Source organism: Gallinula chloropus, assembly GCF_964237585.1.
Source record: "Gallinula chloropus genome assembly, chromosome: 1".
In the NCBI taxonomy this organism is placed as follows: Eukaryota; Metazoa; Chordata; class Aves; order Gruiformes; family Rallidae; genus Gallinula; species Gallinula chloropus.
Genome location: NC_140085.1, coordinates 200,858,546 through 200,880,438, shown reverse-complemented (window position 1 = coordinate 200,880,438; position 21,893 = coordinate 200,858,546). Strand labels below are relative to the sequence as shown.

General features: G+C 41.3%; 1 protein-coding gene across 1 annotated transcript; it reads left to right on the top strand.

Moving 5' to 3' along the window:
* Positions 1-6,247: 6,247 nt before the first annotated feature.
* CCDC82 (coiled-coil domain containing 82) lies at positions 6,248-19,255 on the top strand (the record flags this gene model as incomplete). Its single annotated transcript, XM_084279626.1, has 7 exons — positions 6,248-6,775; positions 7,354-7,591; positions 9,285-9,377; positions 11,468-11,592; positions 12,428-12,598; positions 18,408-18,593; positions 19,142-19,255. The coding sequence occupies 7 exons, from the start codon at positions 6,248-6,250 to the stop codon at positions 19,205-19,207; spliced, it is 1,407 nt and encodes a 468-aa protein (XP_084135752.1). The 3' UTR covers positions 19,208-19,255.
* Positions 19,256-21,893: the final 2,638 nt, after the last annotated feature.

Here is a 21,893-nt window from a genome sequence, read left to right as displayed (position 1 = left end):
CCCATTTAATTCCTTAAAAAGGCTTCTGTGCAGAAATTAATTCCAGTCTCTGAGAAAAGTTGTACTATTAACAAAAGTATGCACACACACACACAAAAAGCATTTAGAATTAGTTTGGAAATTTTCTAGGAAACTTTTGAGATTCTGGGGAAACCTGTTTTTCCTCAATGGAGGTGTACATTCTTTAAAACATGCATTGAAATCTTAAAATATTTCCTCCTAAGAAATTATAACCATTAAGGTTAATTTCTCAGTTGCTTCTGGCTATGGAACAATAGTCAAAAATTACAAAGATCATATCAAATTCAGCCAGCAGCCACCAGAGCTTCTGACAGTCTCATCATTTGCAAGGATTCTCTCTAAAATTAGGGAATTGATCTTCCATTGACAGGAATAGGAAGCAGAGGAATCAAAGACAGGGAGTCTCCAGTAATATTTTCTTTGTGTACTCTGTAGGAGGTTGAGTTCAACAAAGAGAAGAACAAAAGATTGAAAGGAAGATGGCCCTACATTCAATTTCTACCTCCAGGCATAGTTTTACTTGGGGGTCTCCCTGTCAGTCCTAGCTGCTCTTTCTTCTGATAAAAAGTTATTGTCTCTATTACCTCTGTGCAATGCATAAGATAAACAGATTGAGTAGTGGGTTTGGTGAAGGGACCTGGAGACCCTACTTAAGTAATTTGGTGAATGGTAAAAAGAGCAATCCCTTCTGAGGAACTGCAAAGCTGAAATTCTTCGTGCTGGCGGAAAATTTACTTAAAAAGCATTAGAGCTCATTATCATGGGTTTCCTTGGCTAAAATCAGTTGTGACTCTCCATTACTAATCTAAGAAGTTATTGAACTGTTATCTGTCAGCCAGTGAAATCCAGCTTGGTGACTCTGCCAGTTCCACATAAGTCTAAACCCCTGGTAAGTTTGGGTGCATTCCTCCTCAAAAAAAAAATCAGAAAGGTTTTTTTCCTCCTCTTTTTTTTTTTTTAAGTTGGGGTAAATTCCAGCATTATTATTTGAGTGTGAGCCAGCCTAATGCTCAGTATGCCTGGGAGCCATATAGCGCTTGCAAAAACTGTGCTGATGCAGGAAACGGTCCCTGGGAAATGTGGGCTCCGAGCTTCCCATTGCTTACCTCAGGGAAAGGAGAATGCCCCAAGCAGGAAGGATCTGGTTTGTGGAAGAGATGTCCATTTAATCCTGTACATCACTGAACCCCAGAAGAGCTCAAGCTTCAGAGAAACTGCAATGTGAGCATAGCAACAGCCAGGCAACCAACAGATTGGTTGGAAAGCAGCAGAGCAAATACTCCACAGTGAAAGTAGCTAACAACAGAAGTGGTCAGTGGGGGCTGCCACTTAAAATAAATTGAAGTTTCCAAGATATTAATTCCCTTATTGTCTAAAGTCATAGGGGTGGGGACTAGGCTACTCTGGTAAAACAGAAAATTCAGTCCTGGGGAGATGCCGTAGACGTCTCGTGGCATAAATGATTTCACAACCCCAGTGAAAAGGTGATGATGGTGCACATGAAAATCAACTTCATTTACATTTTACATGGCAGATAACTGCTTAATGCATAAGAAACATGCTAAGAAACTCAGAGAGGAGCTCTGAAAAAAATAGGCATGTCTGGAAAACTTGTATCTCTTGACTGGAGGTCAGCTTCTAAAACCTGAGGACACAACATGACCCCACAGTGCAGACTCCCTGGGACTGGGCTCTTTACTCATCTGAAACATTATTAGAAAAAAAAAACCCAAGACAAGATCACAGAACTGCAATGGTTGGAAGGGACCTCTGGAGATCATCTAGTCCAACCCCCCTGCTATGGCAAGGATCACCTAGAGCAAGTTGCACAGGACCATATCTAGAGAAGTCTTGAATATCTCCAGAGAAGGAGACTCCACAGCCTCTCTGGGAAGCCTGCTGCAGGGCTCTTTCACCCTCAAAGTAATCTTTCCTCAGTTCACATGGAACTTCCTGTGTTCCAGTTTGTACCTGTTGCCTGAGGCTTCATTGAAAATAGTTTGGCCCATCTTCTTGACATCTATCCTTAGATATTTATAAGCATTGATGAGTTTCCCTCTCAGTTGTCTCTTCTCCCCAGTCCTGGAAACTGAGACTTACAGACATTGCAGAATCACAGCTTTTCTAGCATTGTTCATAAGTAAAACTTCTCAGCTGTCCTTCAAAAGCCAGCACTCATACTGTAAACCTTTCATGCCATTTAAGTAAAAAACGTATTTATCGTATATTTTCCTCAGTTACACACAATATATTCACTGTAATCACCTTATTCCCGTCTTCTGCACTACTAGAGCAATACACCTACAAGGATTGCTTAGCGCTTTTTATCACTAGATGGCGACATTAGAAGGAAGAAACGCGATGGAGACCAGGGAAAGAGCAGCACCTTCCACCGCGGCTGGGGGAAGCATTAACACCCAGCAGCAAACGGAGCAAACCTGCTCCGCCGATTTATTTATTTATTTGAAAATTCACGTACTGACTTTAAATTGAAAGCAATTAAAAGAAACCTCCGCCCAGGGGCTGTAAATCCCTTAATACAATCCTAGAATTATAACCACTCTAATCCTTGCTTTATAAACATTTTGGCGGGAATTCAACCCACCATCTACAAAAAAAAAGAACCTGTTTATACCTCTTTACCATGCAACATCCACAGCGGTGCTATGCAAACAAGATGAGAAACAATTGTCTTTCATTTCCAGGTATTTCATCTCTTTGTGACTTCATCACCGCTTATTTTTAAAGAAATACATGGAGTTGTTTACCAAACCCTGTTAAAATAGTACAAAAGATTTCAGCTGAATGAGTTCCAAAGTAGCAGTTTTCTACCACAGACCAAGGAAAGAAGAGCAAATTTAAGACACTAATCTTCTTATTGAAATGCACTGGTAAGAGTATGAGCTCTGAACGGAGCCCAGCATCCTAGTCAAGAGCAATTTTAAGCAGAAAAAAACCAGTGGCTCATTATTGATGATGTTAATAGTTTCCTGCATATACTCATCTACAAAATGTCTCGTTCTTTGAACAGTGAAAGTAGTGCAACTTACCTATGAATGTATTGCAGCCCCCACCACCCAAACTCCTCTGCTGCAATACTTCCACTTTCTCCTGTGACTACAACAATGCTCCAGTCACCTCCCCATCTCCTAACTTCCATTTTTGGGGTTCCCTGCATGAACTCCAGCCCCAGCTGCAGGCAGCACACATGCTCAGCAAATCAGGGAGTGTTCCAGAGTTGCTAAAACCAAGAAAAAGAGCCCTGGGCAGATCTCTCCTTGAACACCAGCAGTAGCAGAACCTCTGTCACCTGGCCTCTGATTTTCCACATGTATATAACATGAAACCTCAGCATGATCCCACTTCTGACTGAGGTTGAATGAGGAGCTGTGGGCACCACAACCAAAATGGGATTTATAGACACCAAAGATCACAGAACGTTAGGAGTTGGAAGAGACCTCAAAATCTAGTCCAACTGCCCTGACAGAGCAGGATCACCTTGACTAAATCACACAGGAACACATCCAGATGGGGTTTGAATGTCTCCAGAGAAGGAGACCTCACAACCTCTCTGGGCAGTCTGTTCCAGGGCTCTGTCACCCTCACAGTGAAAAAGTTTATCCCTATATTCACATGGAACTTCCTATGCTCCAGCTTGCACCCATTGCCCCTTGTCCTATCGCTGGCCATCACTGAGAAGAGCCTGGCTCTGTCCTCCTGACTCTTGCCCTTTACATATTTATAGACATTGATGAGGTCACCCCTCAGTCTCCTCTTCTCCAAGCTAAACAGGCCCAGCTCCCTCAGCCTGTCCTCATAAGGAAGGTGTTCCACACCCTCAATCATCTTGGTGACCCTGCACTGGACTCTTCCAAGGAGTACTATGACCTTCTTGAACTGAGGGGCCCAGAACTGGACACAATATTCCAGGTGTGGTCTCACCAGGGCAGAATAGAGAGGGAGAAGGATCTCTCTTGACCTACTAACCACATCCCTTCTAATACACCCCAGGGTGCTAGTGGCCTTCTTAGCCATGAGGGCACATTGCTGGTTCATGGTCATCCTGCTGCCCACCAGGACCCCCAGGTCCCTTTCACCATGCTGCTCTCCAACAGGCCAGTCCCCAACATATACTGGTACCTGGGGCTGTTCTTCTGCAGATGCAAAACCCTACTCTTGCTCTTGTTAAATCTCATCAAAAACATTGTTTACTTCTAAGAGGCCCACAGAGGACAGAAGTGCTGGCAGAGATTTTCCCAGCATGGACACCAGTGGGATTTCCCCTCCAGCTGGGCTCCAAAGCAGCACCCCAAGAACTTCTCCATAGTTACAGCTGTCCCAGCCTGCCTTCGTGTGCCCCACCACTTGAGGGCTGAACACAATAAATTCAGCTGACTTGCTCCCGAGGCAGCAGAAAAGAGAGGAAGTGACTCTGAGGGCAGCGCGATGCTTTCGCAGAGCCAGGCCACCCCTCAGCGACCAGTCACCTAGCAGCTGCCCTGGAGAGGCACCACACTGACGTACGGAAATAGACTCTATCACTCAAAAGTTATAAAGTAGGTATGTTTATTGCGCGCAGATGCACGGGGGATCGCTCCACCACAGACATGCACACCTGGAGTAACAAAACCATCCCATATTTATACAATGAAACAATGAATGTTCAATTAACGCCTATACATATTCATTACCTAAACCCGCCTACTCTCGCTTCTTATGCAAATTAGATTATCCGTCCTTTGCGATTGCGCAGTTTCTTCCAAAAATTGTGGGCAAGGGTCTTCGGTGGTCCTTGGGAGGAAGGCCCCGAGTCCTCCTCATGATGTACTTTTCACCTCTCGCCTGGAATGCGCTGATCTTGCCAGCTTGCAGTGTTCTTATCAGTCTGAACTAATTTATGGCCTTGTTAACTATCCGTTTTCCTCCAGTAACGAGGTCTACGAACACAATTGGTGTCCTTTATCAGCCACCTGTTTTCTTTAATAAGGAGGTAACGGGATGGACATTATTCCATCTTAGAGTTCTCGCTCTTTTATCTTCTCCTCGAGATAGTACAAGGCCTTCAGGAGTAATCCCTTTGCTATGGAAAAGAAAAACAAAAAGACTCCCCTTCTTCTTCACAAGCCGTTCCACATAATTATCTAGCTGAGCAAGAGTTGCTCTCCATAATTATACTACACTACATATATAATCGTGATTCTATACCCTCAGATCAATTCCTATACTACACTACATATATATGATCGTGATTCTATACCCTCAGATCAACACCTCAGAAACGCACAGAGGTTTTCCCCAGGAACGCATCGCGGGCGGACACAAAAGCGACTACAACTAAACCGCCACACTAACACTGCCTGAGACATGCTGGCAGGAAAGATAGCGGGGCTGCCGGCGCCAGGTCTCGAACCCACAACCTCCGGATCCCCAGCATTACGCGCCAACCCCGGGAACCCAAACACACCACAATCTAACAGCACTTCCGTAAATATCGCGGCAACCGAATGGCAGGGGTCAGGGCCAATCGCAGCGCGCGGGCTGCCGGGGGCGGTGGTCTCCTCTCGGCGGCTCGAGCGCCGAACCGCGGGAACGTTGACGGTAGAAGTAATGGCCGCTACGCGCCTTGCTGAGGGGAGGGTTCGGGGGGAGGGTTGCGTGTGTCGCGGCTGAGGCGGCGGGCGGTTCAAGCCGCTTAGTGCCGGGAGCAGGCCGCGGCAGCTGGGCGCGTCTCGCGTCAGGGCGCCTCCGCCGCGTCGGGTCTTGCTGCGGGGCGGGTGGTTGAGGGTAGGCCGGTCACCCTGCGGGAGGGTGTGGGGGTGGGAAAGGGGGTGCCTCGTCTCACCAGAGGGCAGCGGGCGCAGGGCTGCGCCTCAGGGAGGCTTGGCGGTGCTGGAGACCCTGGGCGAGCGCGGTACGCCGCTCCCGTGAACCTCTGCTTCAGCTGTGGGCTCCCCTCCTTGGCGGGTGGCTTCCCTTCAGACCTGGTCTTTCCATTCCGTTCGTGCTGGAGTCAGGTAAATCCTCTTCAGTAACCTCTTCGGAAGTTGCTGTGCAGGCTTAGTTTTGTTTGGCACCAGTTTCTGTGTGTGCCTCTGAGTAATTGCTAAGCCATAAGCATCTGGGATAAAGTATTCGTGCCCTTACATATATATATATATATATTTAATGGCATATTGAAATAAGTCCTTTACCAGTTTATTTTTTGGTGTGTTGTCACAGTCTTCAAATGGAGATAAAAGCAGTTGTGAGAAGGTATGAAACAAGAAAAAAGACAGCAGGAACGGGACCATCGTGCAAATCCCGAGTTGACTGGAGACGTACTAAGAGGGAGCTCGTACTACCTGACAGCAGTGATGAGTCCTCCTCTGCCTCTGAGAAGGAGGAGACTACTACATCAGAAGATGAAGTAGATGATAAAGCTGAAACCGTTGTGGAGAACGGCCTTTCAGATCAGGGAAAGAAAAGCCATGATGGGGAAGTAACAGAAGACGGTGAGGATGAGCGCATCATGCCTGCGAAGCGTAAAAGGTTGAGCACCTCCATCTTGTTTGACAGTGATGAAAGTGAGGACAGTGATATAGTTGTGAGGAAAGTTTTTGCTAAACGCCCCTGTATAATGGATGAAGATGAGTGTTTTGAAGAAACCTGCTCTACAGAAAATGTTTCTACTAACAGGAAACAGAAAGTGTGTGAAAAATTAAAGGAACTTGCAAGACAAAGAAAAACTCGGAGCTCCTACAGTGAAAATTGTGAGGTCTGGATTTTGTCTTTGAAATTCAATTGGAGGAAATACCAAATCTAGAGGAAGGATGAAGACAGATAGATATTTTGGGGTTTATTTGTGACAAGGTAGCAGTTCTGTAATATTTTAACAGTTGTCACAATGACTAGATATATGTTTTCATCAGTCAATATTGTTATCCTGAGTTTATTTTTAAGCACTGAAGATTTAAGAATATTCTTTTATTTGCTCTTTCAGGTATTCTAATGACTAAGCAGCATAGAACGCAGGTGTATCTTCTCTGCATAGTCAGAAGGGATGTGCGAGATGGCTATCACATGATTTTTTTTTAATCAAGAAGCAAAATACCTGCTGAAGTAACTTAGAGATCACGTTAGCTTAATTCCTACGAATAGACTGAAGAGAGGTGCAAGAAGCTGGCTGATTTAAAGCTGAAAGTAATTGTCATATAGTATTGTGTGATGTGTTTTTTGGGAAACGTTATTTCTTTTTCATTGAACAAACAGTATTATTAGAAATCTAAAGTCTTATCCAGTATATGTAATATTTTGTGAATGCAAACACTGAAATAATTTCTAAAATTATATTAGGATTCTGATGATGAAGAAGAAATAGAAGAGGAGCCACTCTGTGAGTTGTCCCTCACATCAACAGAAGGTAGTGAAACTGACGGGGACAGCATGAAAGATTTTATAGTAGAAGATGATGATGATGATGATGATGATGATGATGATGACAACACAGACCATGGAAAGAGTGAAAATCAACCACAGCAGAAGGAGTTAAATACATCAAATAGCGAGCTGCTGGCATACTACATCCCACGCTGTAAGATGAAAATTAGTGATGATACTGTATATGACTTGCTTGTAGTGCTGTATAATGATATATTAATGGACTGTAAGTGTAAATAGTTTGTAGTAGGATATGATAGTTTAAAAGCAGATTCCTAAAAGGCTTCAATTCATTGTGGAAGCGCTCTGATTTCCACAGTGAAGTTTTACAGTCTTTATCTTACTAAAGAGAGGGCTTAATTTGCGGGGAAATGTGATTTTTAAGTTAGTTTGATTTAGGATGCAGTAGGCTACCTATGATACAGTCATTCCTATGGAGACCCAAAAGCATCATCCTATGCCTTGTGGTATATGCTAAGAGCAGCTATGTTACTTCTGGCCAAATTCTGCTCTGGAGAGTGATGTAAAATTCTTTGTCATGAGTTTGGGTGTTTTGGGACTAGGGGTTACTATTTTTCTTACTGTAGTTTTTTATTCCATGGTGGTAAGACTTGGGAGCCCAAGTCTGTAGGGGTTTTTGAATTCATTGGTCATTTTCAGCTGAACAACAGAGAGCGAGAAAGCTTTTCAAGTTGTTTTTTTTATGAAAACTGGGATCTGGATAGAGCAGAGAGGTTTGAAACAGCTTAACGCTGGTTCTCTTTTTGTAGTGTTTTTGCCCCAGACAGCAGCTGAGTACCAGTCAGCCACTCACTCGCTCCTGCCCTGCAAGGAGATGGGGAAGAGAATGGGGAAAAAACCTTGTGGGTTGAAATAAAGATAGTTTTAATAGGACAACAAAGGAAGATTATATAATAATGAAACAAGTGATGCATAAATGCAATTGTTCACCACATGCAGAAAAACAAACAAACAAAAAACCCCCAAAAACCCAACCCAGTGGCCAGTCTCTTTCTGAGCAGCAGCACCACCTCCCAGCTCGCTTCCTGGTCCTATCTGGAGCACAGCATTCTATGGTGGGGAACATCCCTTTGGCCAGCCTGGGTCAGCTGTCCTGGCTGTGCTCTCCCAGCCTCTGGTGCACCTGGCAGGGACTGAGAAGCTGGAAAGTCCTTAGCATAGTGTAGACACTACAACTACCTAACAACAACTAAACCCATCAGTGTGTTATTGACACCATTCTCATACTAAATCAAAGCTACAGCACTGTACTGGCTACGAGGAAGAAAATTATCTCAGCTAAAACCAGGACGTCTTACATATTTTGATGTCCAGAAGCAGGTATGTACGGACTGGTTGATGCTATTGCAGATAATCACAAGCATTTGTGGTATTTCTGCCCCAGTGAAGACCTGAGCAGAACTGTGTGTAGTTGAAAGAAAGTTAGAAAAAAGAAAGAACAACCAACCCTAAGTCTGGCCTTCTCAGGTGTGCATTATTTCCTGCTGTTCATAGAACAAATTATTATTTTCTTCTAGTGTTTGTAGCTCTTGGTGTGGGCCCTTCTTGCTGAAAGGGTGTATAACTTCAGGATGCTAGAGTTCATTATGACCATTGGCATGGGAAACACTATTTAAAGGCAAGGTCTTAAGAGTGTGGATATTGTACACTGAAATTATTTTAAAATCCATGTTTAAGTGATTTTAAAATTCTGAATTTGCAATAATAGAGGAAAAAAAAAGAGTCAATGAAATACTTCTAACATTGCTTACACTCCTTTCTCAGTTTCTTGTTTGTTTGGTTGTTTTGGGTTCTTTTTAATTCTGGTTGTATTGCTTTATTCCCAGTGTCTCGCTGTGATCATTATGTACACTTCAAAAGAATAGTAAAGGCTTTCCTCATAAATGCAATTGATGACACTTTTCTGGGCTCACTATATGGTAAGTAAATTATATTAAATAATATTATGACATGTTCAAAGTTATACAGAGTTCTTTGAGGGAAACATGTCTCCTGATTAGAGTATAGGACTGTGAGTCCTGAGATCTGTTCTTAGGTTTCCTGCTCTGTAACTTTGGGAATTAAAAAAATAGCTATCTGAAAAGCATAGAGTAATTTTTGAGGAATGTACAGCCTAGAAATGAGGAATGCAAGCCTAGAAGGCATTCTGAGGTGTAGGGATGTGTTTCTGGGTTGCTAATTAGTAATAACAGTTCCAGCATGAAAGTGAAATTCATTTCAACGTAGATATCTCCGTGAAAATGTTGTAGAGTCATCTGATTTGTCAAAATGTTGCATGCTGTATAGCTTTTCCTAAGGAATTTGATAGATAATAAATAATTTTAGTTATGGAGATTGCTCCATATCTGTTTTTTATTATTATTATTGTTTCTTTTTTAAAAAACGTTTGTGCTTTGGGATAGGACAGTCAGTTCTTGCTAAGGAAGTGCTTTTTGGCATTTGGCCTGTTCAGGCTGAATGGCAACCTCACATGTAGTTTCAGAAGCACAGTAAAGGTGGGATTAATGAGAGGATTGTCAGTGTGAGGGTTTGGAAGGAGTCAGAGAGGAAGTTTTGGTGTCATCACCAACTGAGAGGAACTGAGAATGAAGTACACTGCAGGACTTCAGAATAAAGGCTGCATATTCTTGGAGCTAAAAATGTCTTTCATCTACCACTGCTAGTTCTTCCAGGCATTAGTTTTGTTTTGTTTTACCAAGTGAAAACAAATGTATAAGTAGTACTAAGTAAACTTTGCCAGTTACATGTTTTAATAGCTTCCTTCTATTTCAAATTGTATCTGCTCCACAAAACTAACAACTTACTGCCAAGGTGCTGGAAGCAGATCAGCTGTGTGGGTGAGTTGGAGGTTATAGTGTATCTTTCTGAAGAACATTGTGTAGTATGAACATAGCCTAGCATTACAAAGACAGATTTTTATAGCACCGAATGGCTTTTTCTGAGTTTAATGGAAGCAAATTTGTTAATCAGTTTGAATCACGAGCAACTACTTTAGTATCAGAGTTCAGACTTGCTTTTATTGTGAGGGATTTTTTTACAGTTTTCAAGCTTTTAGTATAGTTGACTTATGGAAAATACATGTCTGGAAAATACATATGGAAAAACAATTGTGATTATGGTGTCTATAATGATAATAACAATTAGCTTTTTATATAGGAAGCTGGATAGCCAGTTGCCTTTCTCAGATCTGTTTCTCTGGTAACAGCGTCACTAGGGAAGGTAGCTGAATTAATTTCTGCCTGTACATGCTGAAGCTCGAGACAGTACGAATTGGCCTGCACCTGTGAAAGTCCTGATTCGTTTCTGGAATCCAGCACATACCTGGGAGACAGTTAAGGGTCCCATGCGCTACCACTACCCCAGCCATTCAAGCCCCCCAGTAGGCACAAAAAAGGACTGTTGTTGTCCCAGAGCAGCACAAAGCAGCCTTCCTCTGACCATCCCCTTTTATGAGGGAGTGATGTCAGGTGTGGAAAACAGCCTGGGCTAACTCAGCTCACCTCTGCTGGCTTCTTGAGGAGGTTAACTCTGGCCTGGCCAAAACCAGGACAGTTATAAATGACGGAGAGTTGTCAAAATTTCTATTGTGAAGTAGCTCATAGCAGTTTGTTTTCATAGATTGCAGTCTCCTCTCTTATACATTATGAACAGCTTGCATAAAGTGGGCAAAAAACAAGAGACTTGTCTGCTCCCCTTTTTTTCATTCTTTTAAATGGGATCAAGTGAGTGGGTCCCCATTTGGGATGACAGTTTTTCACTTCAACCTTGATTGTAGAGTTTATTTGTGTACCTCTTGTGATACAGACTTTTAAAATAATTAAACATATCAGCTTACCAGAGAGGCATGGATCACTCTATGGATAACAGTAATAAATGTGTTCAGTAATATTATATTAAAATAATTCATAGTTCTTAGTATGCAGAAGCATAATGGCTTTGAAAATTTTGTTTGAAGAAGCTTGTACAACATAGGGTTATCAGCAAATTAGTAATGATTCTCCCTGAACAGATGGAACAAGGCAAAAGCAGTATGCACAGGATATGTTGCTCTCGCTCCATTATTTGGATGACCGCTTCATTCAGCCTCGGCTTGACAACTTAATCTCTAGAAGTCGCTGGAAAGATCGATACAAGGTATGTAGCTTCTGCTTTACATAGTGAAGTGAGCTCCAAATCATATTATTACTGACAGATTTTTTTCTTATACCTTAATTCTCACTGATTCTATATACTTTTTTGATAGAAAGTCATTGGTTTTTACCTTATGTAACTTATTTTGGTACTCACAAATATCAGAAGTATTTTATGTGTTTATAACCAGGTGAACATTCAGGTAATAAAACAGACTCTCTTCTCAGTTACCTGAATGCTTCTCCTGATAACTGCAGCAGATAACTTTTTGAGGTTATTTTCTGACTTGCTAAATGTTATAAGAAAACTTATTCCTCCTCCCAACAGAAAGATAAACCAGTATGTTCATAATGAACCTCATAATACTTAAAAAAAAAAAAAAAAGAGTGAAGTCACTATACAGTAACACAGTAATTGTATGTGAATTACTATTACTAGAACAGTGCTGGTGTTAGTTGTGGTGATCTAATAATGGCTGCAATAATGAAGTATGGACAGTGGAGAGATACAGTACATTTATTTGAAGTAGACTAACTTGATATAGTTGCACCCTCGACTCAAAAAAAGAAAAAAGACTTGGGAGGAAATTCTGGTGTGGGGTGCAGGAGCCATTGTATAAGTCTGAAGCTAAAAAAAATAGTGAACTAGAACTGAGTAAAGTGTTGGAAAATGATTGAGAAGGTATATGATGGCAACTGAATGGTAAAAGACTTCAGATTTCAATCTCTTTGTTTTCTCTTGCACTGATTTAGTATGAGTACAGAGTATTCAGCAGCCTATTTGAGGCGTCTTTCTGTTCACAAAGATTCTTTAATGTTATGTGAAATCTGTTTTCCAGGAGCGTGTGGATTGTTACCCAGATGTTCGCATAATCTTGAAAAGCTCAGAAAAAATGTCTTGTCAGGCCTGTGAATTGAATCGATATTGTAAGTTTAATGTGCAGCTCTCTGGAAGGCTTTATAACAGCAGAACTTTGGAAGCAGATGACTTCATGTCAGATGACAGGCAGGTAACTACAAACAAGCACCCTATATAATTATTTTTTAAGCTTTGCCTAGTGTTACAGAAAAACATACAAAGACTAGAAATCCTATCAACACGTCTAATGTCTGTAATGCTAGAGACAAGAGTTAAGCTACTCTTCTTCCATGCCTAAACACTTTTAATTTTTAAAATATGAGGATTCTTTTGCAGGTTGAGGGCATATAGTCTTGGAATTAGCCAGGAATTATGGAAGAATTTCCTATGAAACTTAACAGGATGAATAGAGGCATTCCCCCCAGCTCCCCACACACTCCCACCATCCTTTCTTATATTTGGGAAAATGGTAATACAAAGTATCCTCAAATCAACCTAACATTTATCAAGAAAATTAATAAGTCTTTTTTACTTTTCTGGGTTTGCCTGCATCACACTGATCTGTGTGCTGTTTACCCCCCACTTTTGCCACTTAATGCCTGATGCAGCTCATGTACTTGCACTGCTTTGAGTGCTAATAAGTACCTGACCATGAGCTGGACTTCATGGTAAAAATGATCAAGGGTTTGAAACATGATAGGGTTTATTGGTGACTCTTGCCTTCAAGTAAAAATTGATATTTGCTTTAATTTTTCCTCTGTTACAAATCTTTACAGTCTGAGTTTCATCCAGGACAAGAAGGAAACTAGGTACATGGCATCTTATGCATCCTACTTGGCATGCTTGTCTTCTGTGATGCATGAGGAGGCAGTCTGAAATGTGTGTTAGAGGCTGACAGCACACATGTAGATTCACATACTAACCAAAGCTCTAATACGAGCACTCAATCAGTTATTTTTAAAGTAGAGTTTTGGTATTTTAAAGAACATTCAGTAGAAGAGAGAAAATCTGAAAGTGGATGTGTATCTTAAAGAAAGGAAAACCAGTGGAAAAGAAATTACACAACTGTGTGATGCTCTAAACATGCTTGGTGTTCCTGGGTTTCACCAAGTACCTGAGAAATACTATGGTGTTGGGTTTTTTATCTTGTCTAGGTCATATCTCTTTATTCCAGGAGCCTGAGGCTTTAAGTCAAAACTGACATTTGCCTCAAATTTACATACTTTCTAAACCTCAGAATGCCTTTTCACTGGAATTAGATCACTGGGAAGCCTTTATGTATGCCTATAATGACCATAAGACTTTCCCAGCAGGAATCCTGCATTATTTAGCTTTCAGAAACATTACAAAAATAACTATCTAATCGACAGTCATCTCCACTGAATGATTGTGTTTTCTATTTTGTTGCCAACTGTATCCTGGGGTGCACTGAGCACAGCATGGCCAGCCAGTCCTGGGAGGGGAATATCCCACTCTACACTGCATTGGTGCAGCCTCACTTCAAGCATTGTGTGCAGTTCTGGACACCTCAGTCCCAAGAAGGACACAAAACTATTGGAGAGTGTCCAGAGGAGGGCAACAAGGGCAGGGAAGGGTCTGGAGGGAAGTCTTAGCAGGAGGGGTTGAAGTCCCTTGGTTTTTACAGCCTGGAGAAGAGGAGGCAGAGGAGACCTCATTGCGGTCTGTGGCTGAGTTCAAGAAGCATCTGGATGACTTGCTCAGTCCCATACTCTGACTTGGCTGGGTCTGTGTGGAGCCAGGTGTGTTGGACTTGGTGATCCTTATGGGTCCCTTCCAACTTAGGAGATTCTGTGATTCTGTGAAGTTTTTTTCTTTTTTTACATTGGGTCACTAGGTTTGTGCCTACTATGCCTCTAGCATAGTGTGCACTCCAGCTGTTCTTGTTTGCTCTAGGTCACTGCTGACTGCAACAGTGATGCTGTCATACTGATAGTCTAAGTGCAGCCTAGTTAGAATATACTGCTTCAGTATTTATTCAGAATTTACTTCAAATCTGCTATTTCCCATGTAGTTCTTCACCCAGGGTAAAGTATCTCGGCAGCTCAGTTTCACTGACACTTGATATTGCTGGTGGTCTTTTGAGAAGATTTGTTCCTAACTACTTCAGTGCATTTTATTGGAGCCTTCTTTTTCATTACTGCATTATCAGAACTACTTGTCCAAAGTAGAAAACCTTATGATTTAGGCAGTCTTGCCTCTTTTTCTCAGTCAGTTGCCTCTACTAGGACCTTTTGGATTGAATTACATTTTTGGTCCAAAACATGTCTTTCATGTGGTTACATAGTCATTATACACTAGACAGTCATTTTAGATGACAGGAACAGTCAATTTTCTCACATTTAACAGCTGAGACTTTTGAAGACCTCAGCTCTTAAGAACCCGTGTGTTCCTAAAATTTAGGGATCTTCAGTTACAGCTACCACTAATTGTTGTGATTGGGTATGCATATGACTTTCTTAAGTAATGTAATTCATCACCTTTTATGATTAAACTCAAAGCACAGGATTTGTCCTACATAAAGTATTGGCTATTTTTTATTTGGAAAAAAAATTGAAATATGCTATTGACTATTGAACCAACTTGGTAGTTCAGTTTGTCCTCTTCAGCTTAACAGTAGAAAATGAGAACTTTTTTTGCCCTGGGAACTGGTGAGATGCCTGTAATGCACATGCTCAGTGTAGCTCAGGGGCTGTAGAACAGACCCGAGAGAGAGAGTTATTGAGCACTTTCCAGTAAGGTTTGATAGTGTCTTTTGTAATGAAGCATTTGTGTTCTTACAGTGGCCTGTAATATAGGCTGCTTAAGGTACTCTTCTCATCTTTGAAGTTCTGCTGGCAATGCATTGATCAACTTGTCCTGCCAATTGAGAAGAGAAAAAGGAATGGGGGAGGGGGGGGGAGGAAGGCACTCAGAACTACATAAAACTTTCACTTTAAGAGTTTAATTGACTGAAAGAGAAGGCAGTTCAGCACTGGCAGATCAGATTGAATGGAAACACATAGTTGGACTGTTTTCTAAAATTTTATTTGAAAATACCCCAGAAAAGTGAAGAGAACAAAAACAGACCTCCAACCCTCCTCCAACCCTCCTCTTCTGCCTAAAACTTTCCTTTTCTCTCATCTCTGAAATATTCTGCTTTGCCAGTAGAAAGAGAAGAGAAACAGCTGTTGCAGTTTTGCTTAGGCTTGCAGTGATTGTTCTGACTGTAGCTGCCAATTCTCATTCCTCCTTGGTCAGGGAAAATCGAACAGTTTAGAGGTGTAGGTGCCCCATGCACACACTTCTTTGTTCCTGTGTCACCTGGATGAAAAACTGTTTTCTACTTTCAGCCTTGGTGTTCTGCTTCCATTTTTAATCATACTTAGAGGACATGAATTCAGTCACTACGTGTGCTATTGTCAGGCTGTGCTCACGCATTCCATACAAAGTGATTTAGCACAACTTTGGCTGATAGGGCCAGCTTGAGGAGATAAGGATTAGGACAGCATCACTGAGAACTGCAAGGGGAAAAAATAAGTGAGTACAATACAGACATTCTTTCCAAAGCTGCATTCTGAAATAGCATCTTATTTTAGACATCTTTCTTGCTTTATAAACACAACACATAATTACATTTTATGATATTTAGCTATTTGCCTCTGGCATTTCTCCTCTGCAGATATACTTACACCTTGCACGTAAATGAGCTATGAAACTTGTTGCCACAAGATACTTTAGAAGTGAAAAGGGTTGGTGGGTCCCAAAACAGATTAGACAAGTTATTGGGGAAGTTTCTTCCACACTATGGAACATGATAGTTGGGGCGATACAGACTGCCTCAACTGCTGTCTGCTAGAAGCTGTACGGTAACGTTATAATCAGTCTGGTGTTTGTCCTGCATCTTACACCAACTTCCAAAGTATCTCCTGCGAGCTGTTGTTACAGGCAAAGAACTGGGCTGTCAGTTTGATGTAGAGTGCTATCTTCTGTTTTGCATCATGTAATGTTCTAGATACTGCACCTCATTGTTTGGAATACCTGGGAAATTACGATATGCTCTGTGAAACATCTCAGTTCTTAATTGTTCTAGTATTTGAAATGGTGCTTCTGGAAATTTGAATGAATCAGTTGATATGTCTTGCATCTCAGAAGCACCTATAGCAGTGAACACAAGGCTTAGATTTTTCAGTTTTAGGGAAAGCGGGAAATGCAGCTCCATATAGATACATGTCCATGATCAGTAGAGAACTGTAATATGGTAACAGGGATTTCTTTATCTCAAGATGGTTAAAATTTCATTTAATAACCATCTACTGTAGGTCAGATCAAAAGTTCTTCTAAATGAGCAGGTCTCTGTTGACTTTGATATACCTGCCTGTATCAGTTGGGCTACTGGTGAATATATTTAAGAAATAAAATATTGTATTACATTTTCTTAAATATAAGAATATAAGTTTGTTTATATAAACTTTTTAAATACAAATATGCTTTTCTTTTACTGTCATTGTCAGTAGATGCTGCTAGTCTAGGTTGTACAGGTCAGCCAGCTGTTTGGGGAACTGCTCACAGATCCAAACATTTGGTCATACATTCGGAAAAGCTTCCTGAAAATAGGGATTGTAAGCATTGATTAAATCTTAACCTTCCCATAATGTAAAAGAGTGTTGAGATTCATCTGCTCTAGGGAACCTGCTTTGGCAAGGGGTTTGGACTCAATGATCTCTGGAGGTCTCTTTATACCCCTACAGTTCTGTGATTCTGTGATTATTACCAGTGGCAGCAATAAAGGGCGTCGCTGTTGCAGTTCAGAAGAGGTAGTTTTGTGATACATATATCATGGTTGCTTTTTAGCTGGATGTGCATGTGATCTGAAATAGCAAAACAATCACAGTTTGCATTACTTATGACAAGAACTTTGATGTTTAGCCATTTATCTGCTTGTTACTCCAAAAGGTGTGACAAGACATCAGTCCAAAACAGTACTGCCCTTGAAGAATAAGTCAGTCTTGGTTTGGATTTTGGGTCAGTTTGTTTTAGTAAAACCACATCGGTTTCTCCTGTATGGATGAGGAGCTGAACTTCTTTACAATTACGCTGGTTTTGAATGTAGAAAACTTGGCCTGCAAAAACCAGCCAGATGTATAGATTTCCTACCTGACAGGCTTTGTCTCCATGGGCTGGAGCAGTAACCTCAGGGTCATTTACAAGGGATAGATTCCTCGTCTGATTTGTTGTTGTATGCACTTGAACTACTTCTGTTGTGGGAATGGGAGAGAACTACTCATGTGAAATGCAGGATGTCCTTACATGCAGATGAACTTTGCCTCTTTCTCCCTCATCCCCTAATTTCACATTCTCTTAGCGAAGATTTAGGATTGCCAGAGAATCTTGTATCCAGTATGTTAGACCATATTTTCAAGTAAACACCTTCATGGAATCGTAGAATGTTTAAGGTTGGAAGGGGCCTTTAAAGGCCATCTAGTCCAACCCCCTGCAGTGAGTAGGGACATCTTTACTAGATCAGGTTGCTCAGAGCCCCATCAACATCTTTGTATAAAATTGGAGGTCAAGGTATGTTCAAAAGTAATCAAACAATTTCTCTTCCTCTGCTTTCACAATATAACAGTTGTGTAAAAAGCTAGTGATTTTGTAACTGAGTTCCACCAGGAGACAGGAAAGATACTACCAATGATAAACGTGGTTGTGTTGGCAAGGAAACAGTACTGATAAGCTGCCATTGCATAGACTTGCTGGTTGCCTGCTTGCTCAAAAGTTGCTGTGCTGTAGCTGTGTAAACTACACAGCTTTGCACTGACTTTATGCATGTAATATCATTCTGTTTATTTCATTATTCAAAAATTCTTCCTAGATAAAATCTAACTAGACTGACTTGATATTCTTAATAATGTCAAGATAGTCACAGTCCTGTAAGAAAGAATGATTTGTTCACTTTGGCCTAGGTTTTGAAGGTTGGCGGGGTGTGTGCAAATCGTACAAGAGTTTATCATAATTTGAAGCACTTCAAATACAAGTTGTATGTGGATTGCAGCTCCGTTGCAGAGTTGGATGGTGTTGAGGATGAACCAGTCAAAGACACAGTCGAACGGCTTTTCAGCCAGTTGGAAGACAGTGGGTGGATTCAGAAGGTACAACTGAGTTATTTGATGTATCCTTTTCCATGCAGATAGAAGTACACTGGGATAATATGTCTGATTAACTGATTGGTTCTTAATTACCAGGCTTCAACAATGTAACTCAGCTTACCCATTCATCTTCTTCTGCCAACCCAGTGGTACGCTGCTGTGTTCACGATGAGTGGGTCTCAGCTGTGGACATGAAGCTTTTTGACAGCTGCCTGATCTCTGGGCAGTGGTAGGCAGACTCCTGTTTTGTTTGAAAATAGCAACACAGCAAACTCCAGCTGCAATGTAAAAAGATTGGAAACACGTATGTGAGGTACAGCAGGGATATGTTACTCTTCTGCTTGCAGTGGAGTATGTTGACTTACTCAGAAACACTTTATGAACTGTGATAAGACAGTTTGTAGTGCAGTTGCATATTTAGCAAGCTGTCAGATACGATTGGCTCCGAGTTGTTACTGACATGCTTGTTAACGTAGTGAAGAAAAATCAGTCTCTATTAAATCCAGGTATTAAACATTGATAAAATAATACAGGTTTTATTTTATTTGCAGAGATACCATGATCTTGAAGACTACATGAATGATGCAGACAGTTTCCAAGAAGAGAAAATGGATTAAGTGGTCATACAGCTCTTCAAAAGACATCTTGGAAAAATTTTAATGGCCTGTTTTATCTGCATATATGTCACCTCTGCTTGGTCTTCACAATTCTTTTTGGGCTGTCTTATACATAAATCCATACACCTTTAAACTGCTGCTTCAGAATGTGCTGTATCTTTTTTTCCTCATCTGTGTCAATAATAGCCCAGTTTTAACAAATCAGTCCTTCTGGTTTTACTGCAGGGGCCACTTGAAGCTTCCTTCTGTTCTTAAGAATAACATCTCAGCATTTGTCAACTTGTGAAATAAAACTTCCATCTGTTTGTAGTGAGCTGCATCAGAGGCAAGGTAGGAGATGCTGAGTCCTTTTGCAGTAGGAGTAGCTGAAAAGGTAAGGCTGTGTTCTACAAGAACCGATGACGTGCAGCTTACCTTCCCTGTTGTATGCAAGTAAGTCCAACCATTTAGAGTGATAGTTACGATAAGCAGGAACCAAATGCAAAGATCTATTTCCCCTCTGAGGAATCAGTATAGACTGATGCAAGGCAACAGAGGAAGTGTTCTGCAGGCCTGAGTACATCTGCAGCACAATAGTCATTCCTCTCTTTAGAGAGTATGTGATGAGTCACATTATAGGCGTCATACAGACCCAGTCTGGCTTAGCCATCCAAGTGAATGCTTGAATGGCTGGCCTCCAGCATCTGATCCCTCAGTCTGGATGTGCAGCCAGGGTTGTCCCTTCCCGGGTGCGGAATCTGGCACTTACTGTGTCCAGCTCTGAGGTCCCCAGTACAAGACATGGAGCTGCTGGAGTGAGTCCAGAGGAGGTCACAAAGATTATCAGAGGGCTGGAGCACCCATCCTGTGAAGAAGACAGGCTGCAAGAGTTGGGCTTGTTCAGCCTGGAGAAGAAAAGGCTTAGGAAGACCTTACAGCAGCCTTCCAGTACCTCAAGTGGCCTACAGGAAAGCTGGGGAGGGGTTGTTTGCAAGGCCTGTTGTGGCAAGATGAGGGTAACAATGTAAAACTGAAAGAGGATCAGAAATGGACATAAGGAGTAATTTTCATTATGGCGAGGCCCTGGCACAGGTTGCCCAGAAAAGCTGTGGCTTCACCCTACTGGACAGTGTTCAAGGCCAGATCCGATGGCCTTCCAACACAAACCACTCTATGATTCTGTCCCTGTACTTTGTACTGCATATAAAACCATGTAGATGTAGGCCAAGATAAGATGCATGGCATAGAGTTTCTAATCAGTTAGGAACTGTTCCTACATCTTGCTGCATGCATGTACTCTTTTATTAATCTTTTGTGGCTGAGCAACTCGGTAAAAGCAAAGATACTGTTAGCACTCTAGATTCTTTCACCAAGCTGGTCTCTCAGAAGCACTAATGAAACCTGATTTCTTATGGTTTTGTCTGTAAGAACTCCCCGTATTTGTTATGCCACTCCACAGGTACCGTAGACTTCTTGGCTTGGCAACTGCTGCCCGGAGTATTGCTTAGCTGGCTGTTCTCCATGGGAGCTGTACCCTACATTTGTCATTCAGAACTCCTTTTCCGTCATTCTTTGTAAGAAATTAACTACTTTTCTATTTTAAGGGCTTGAAATTCAGCTGTTAGTCAGCTAATGCCATCAGTTCTCCATTGTACCCCATACAGACACAAGATTTACAAACCAAGATGAAAAACCCCAAGAAACAGATTGAGACTTTGTGTCAAGTAAACTTAGCTTTAAGATATTATTTCCATACCTTAACTGTGAATTAGATATGTAAATATTCTGAGATTTGATGCATCTTATACCTATCTCCTTGGTTACAAAAACTGAATAAACTCTGTCTTCTCTTTTTTATTCTGTCTTCATCCCTGTTCTGCTGGGAAATGCTGGTGGAAACATGCCTATCAAAAGTACTCAAGAATCCATCTTGCATATACTAGTAATATATAGTAATGCCCTTTAATGCACTGCTTCTTTCTGTTTGAAAATCTCTATACGCTTCTGTTGGGCTCTCCAGAGTCATAAAATAACATTTGTATTTGGTGTAACTTTATTCTTGCAAAGGAAAACTGTTCTGAAACAAACGGGGTCTGTACCACAGAGTGAAGTATGTCCCCTCAGAGCCCTCCTGGCTGGTGGTAATTTCTGCTTCCTTCTGAATTATCTGAAAGCTCTTGAGAATGTATGATTTTTATTTTAAAATGTTGCTATCAAAATGAACGGTCGATTTCTTGTTTTGCCACTTCTAAACTGCCTGCCACCAAATTAACAAGTGTTTGGGAAATTTTGGCTTGCTGATTATTTAAAATATTTGAAGAATACATACATTTGGATTGAAAATTAAAATTGGCAAGTTATTCCACTGATGAATTTTACTCATTTTACTGATTTATTGATATCTACATCCCAGATCATGTTTATAACCTCCCCTTCATTCACCTAAAAGCTGTGAGCTATCTGCTTCTTCCTGGTTCCTGCAGGCATTTTTTTCCCCCAGATCTTACGTTTTTTTTGTCTCTAGCAGGGATAGAGAAGTATCCCATTAAGAGTTTCTTAGACTAATCTTGTCTGTGGCACTGCTAGTCAGAATAAGAAAATGCCCAGAACTGACCCAATTGATTTCTGTTTCAGATATTGGATGTAGCTTGGCAGGGGCCGACATAATGTTTGTGTGTGCACCGTCTCTCGTGAACTTTGATATTCC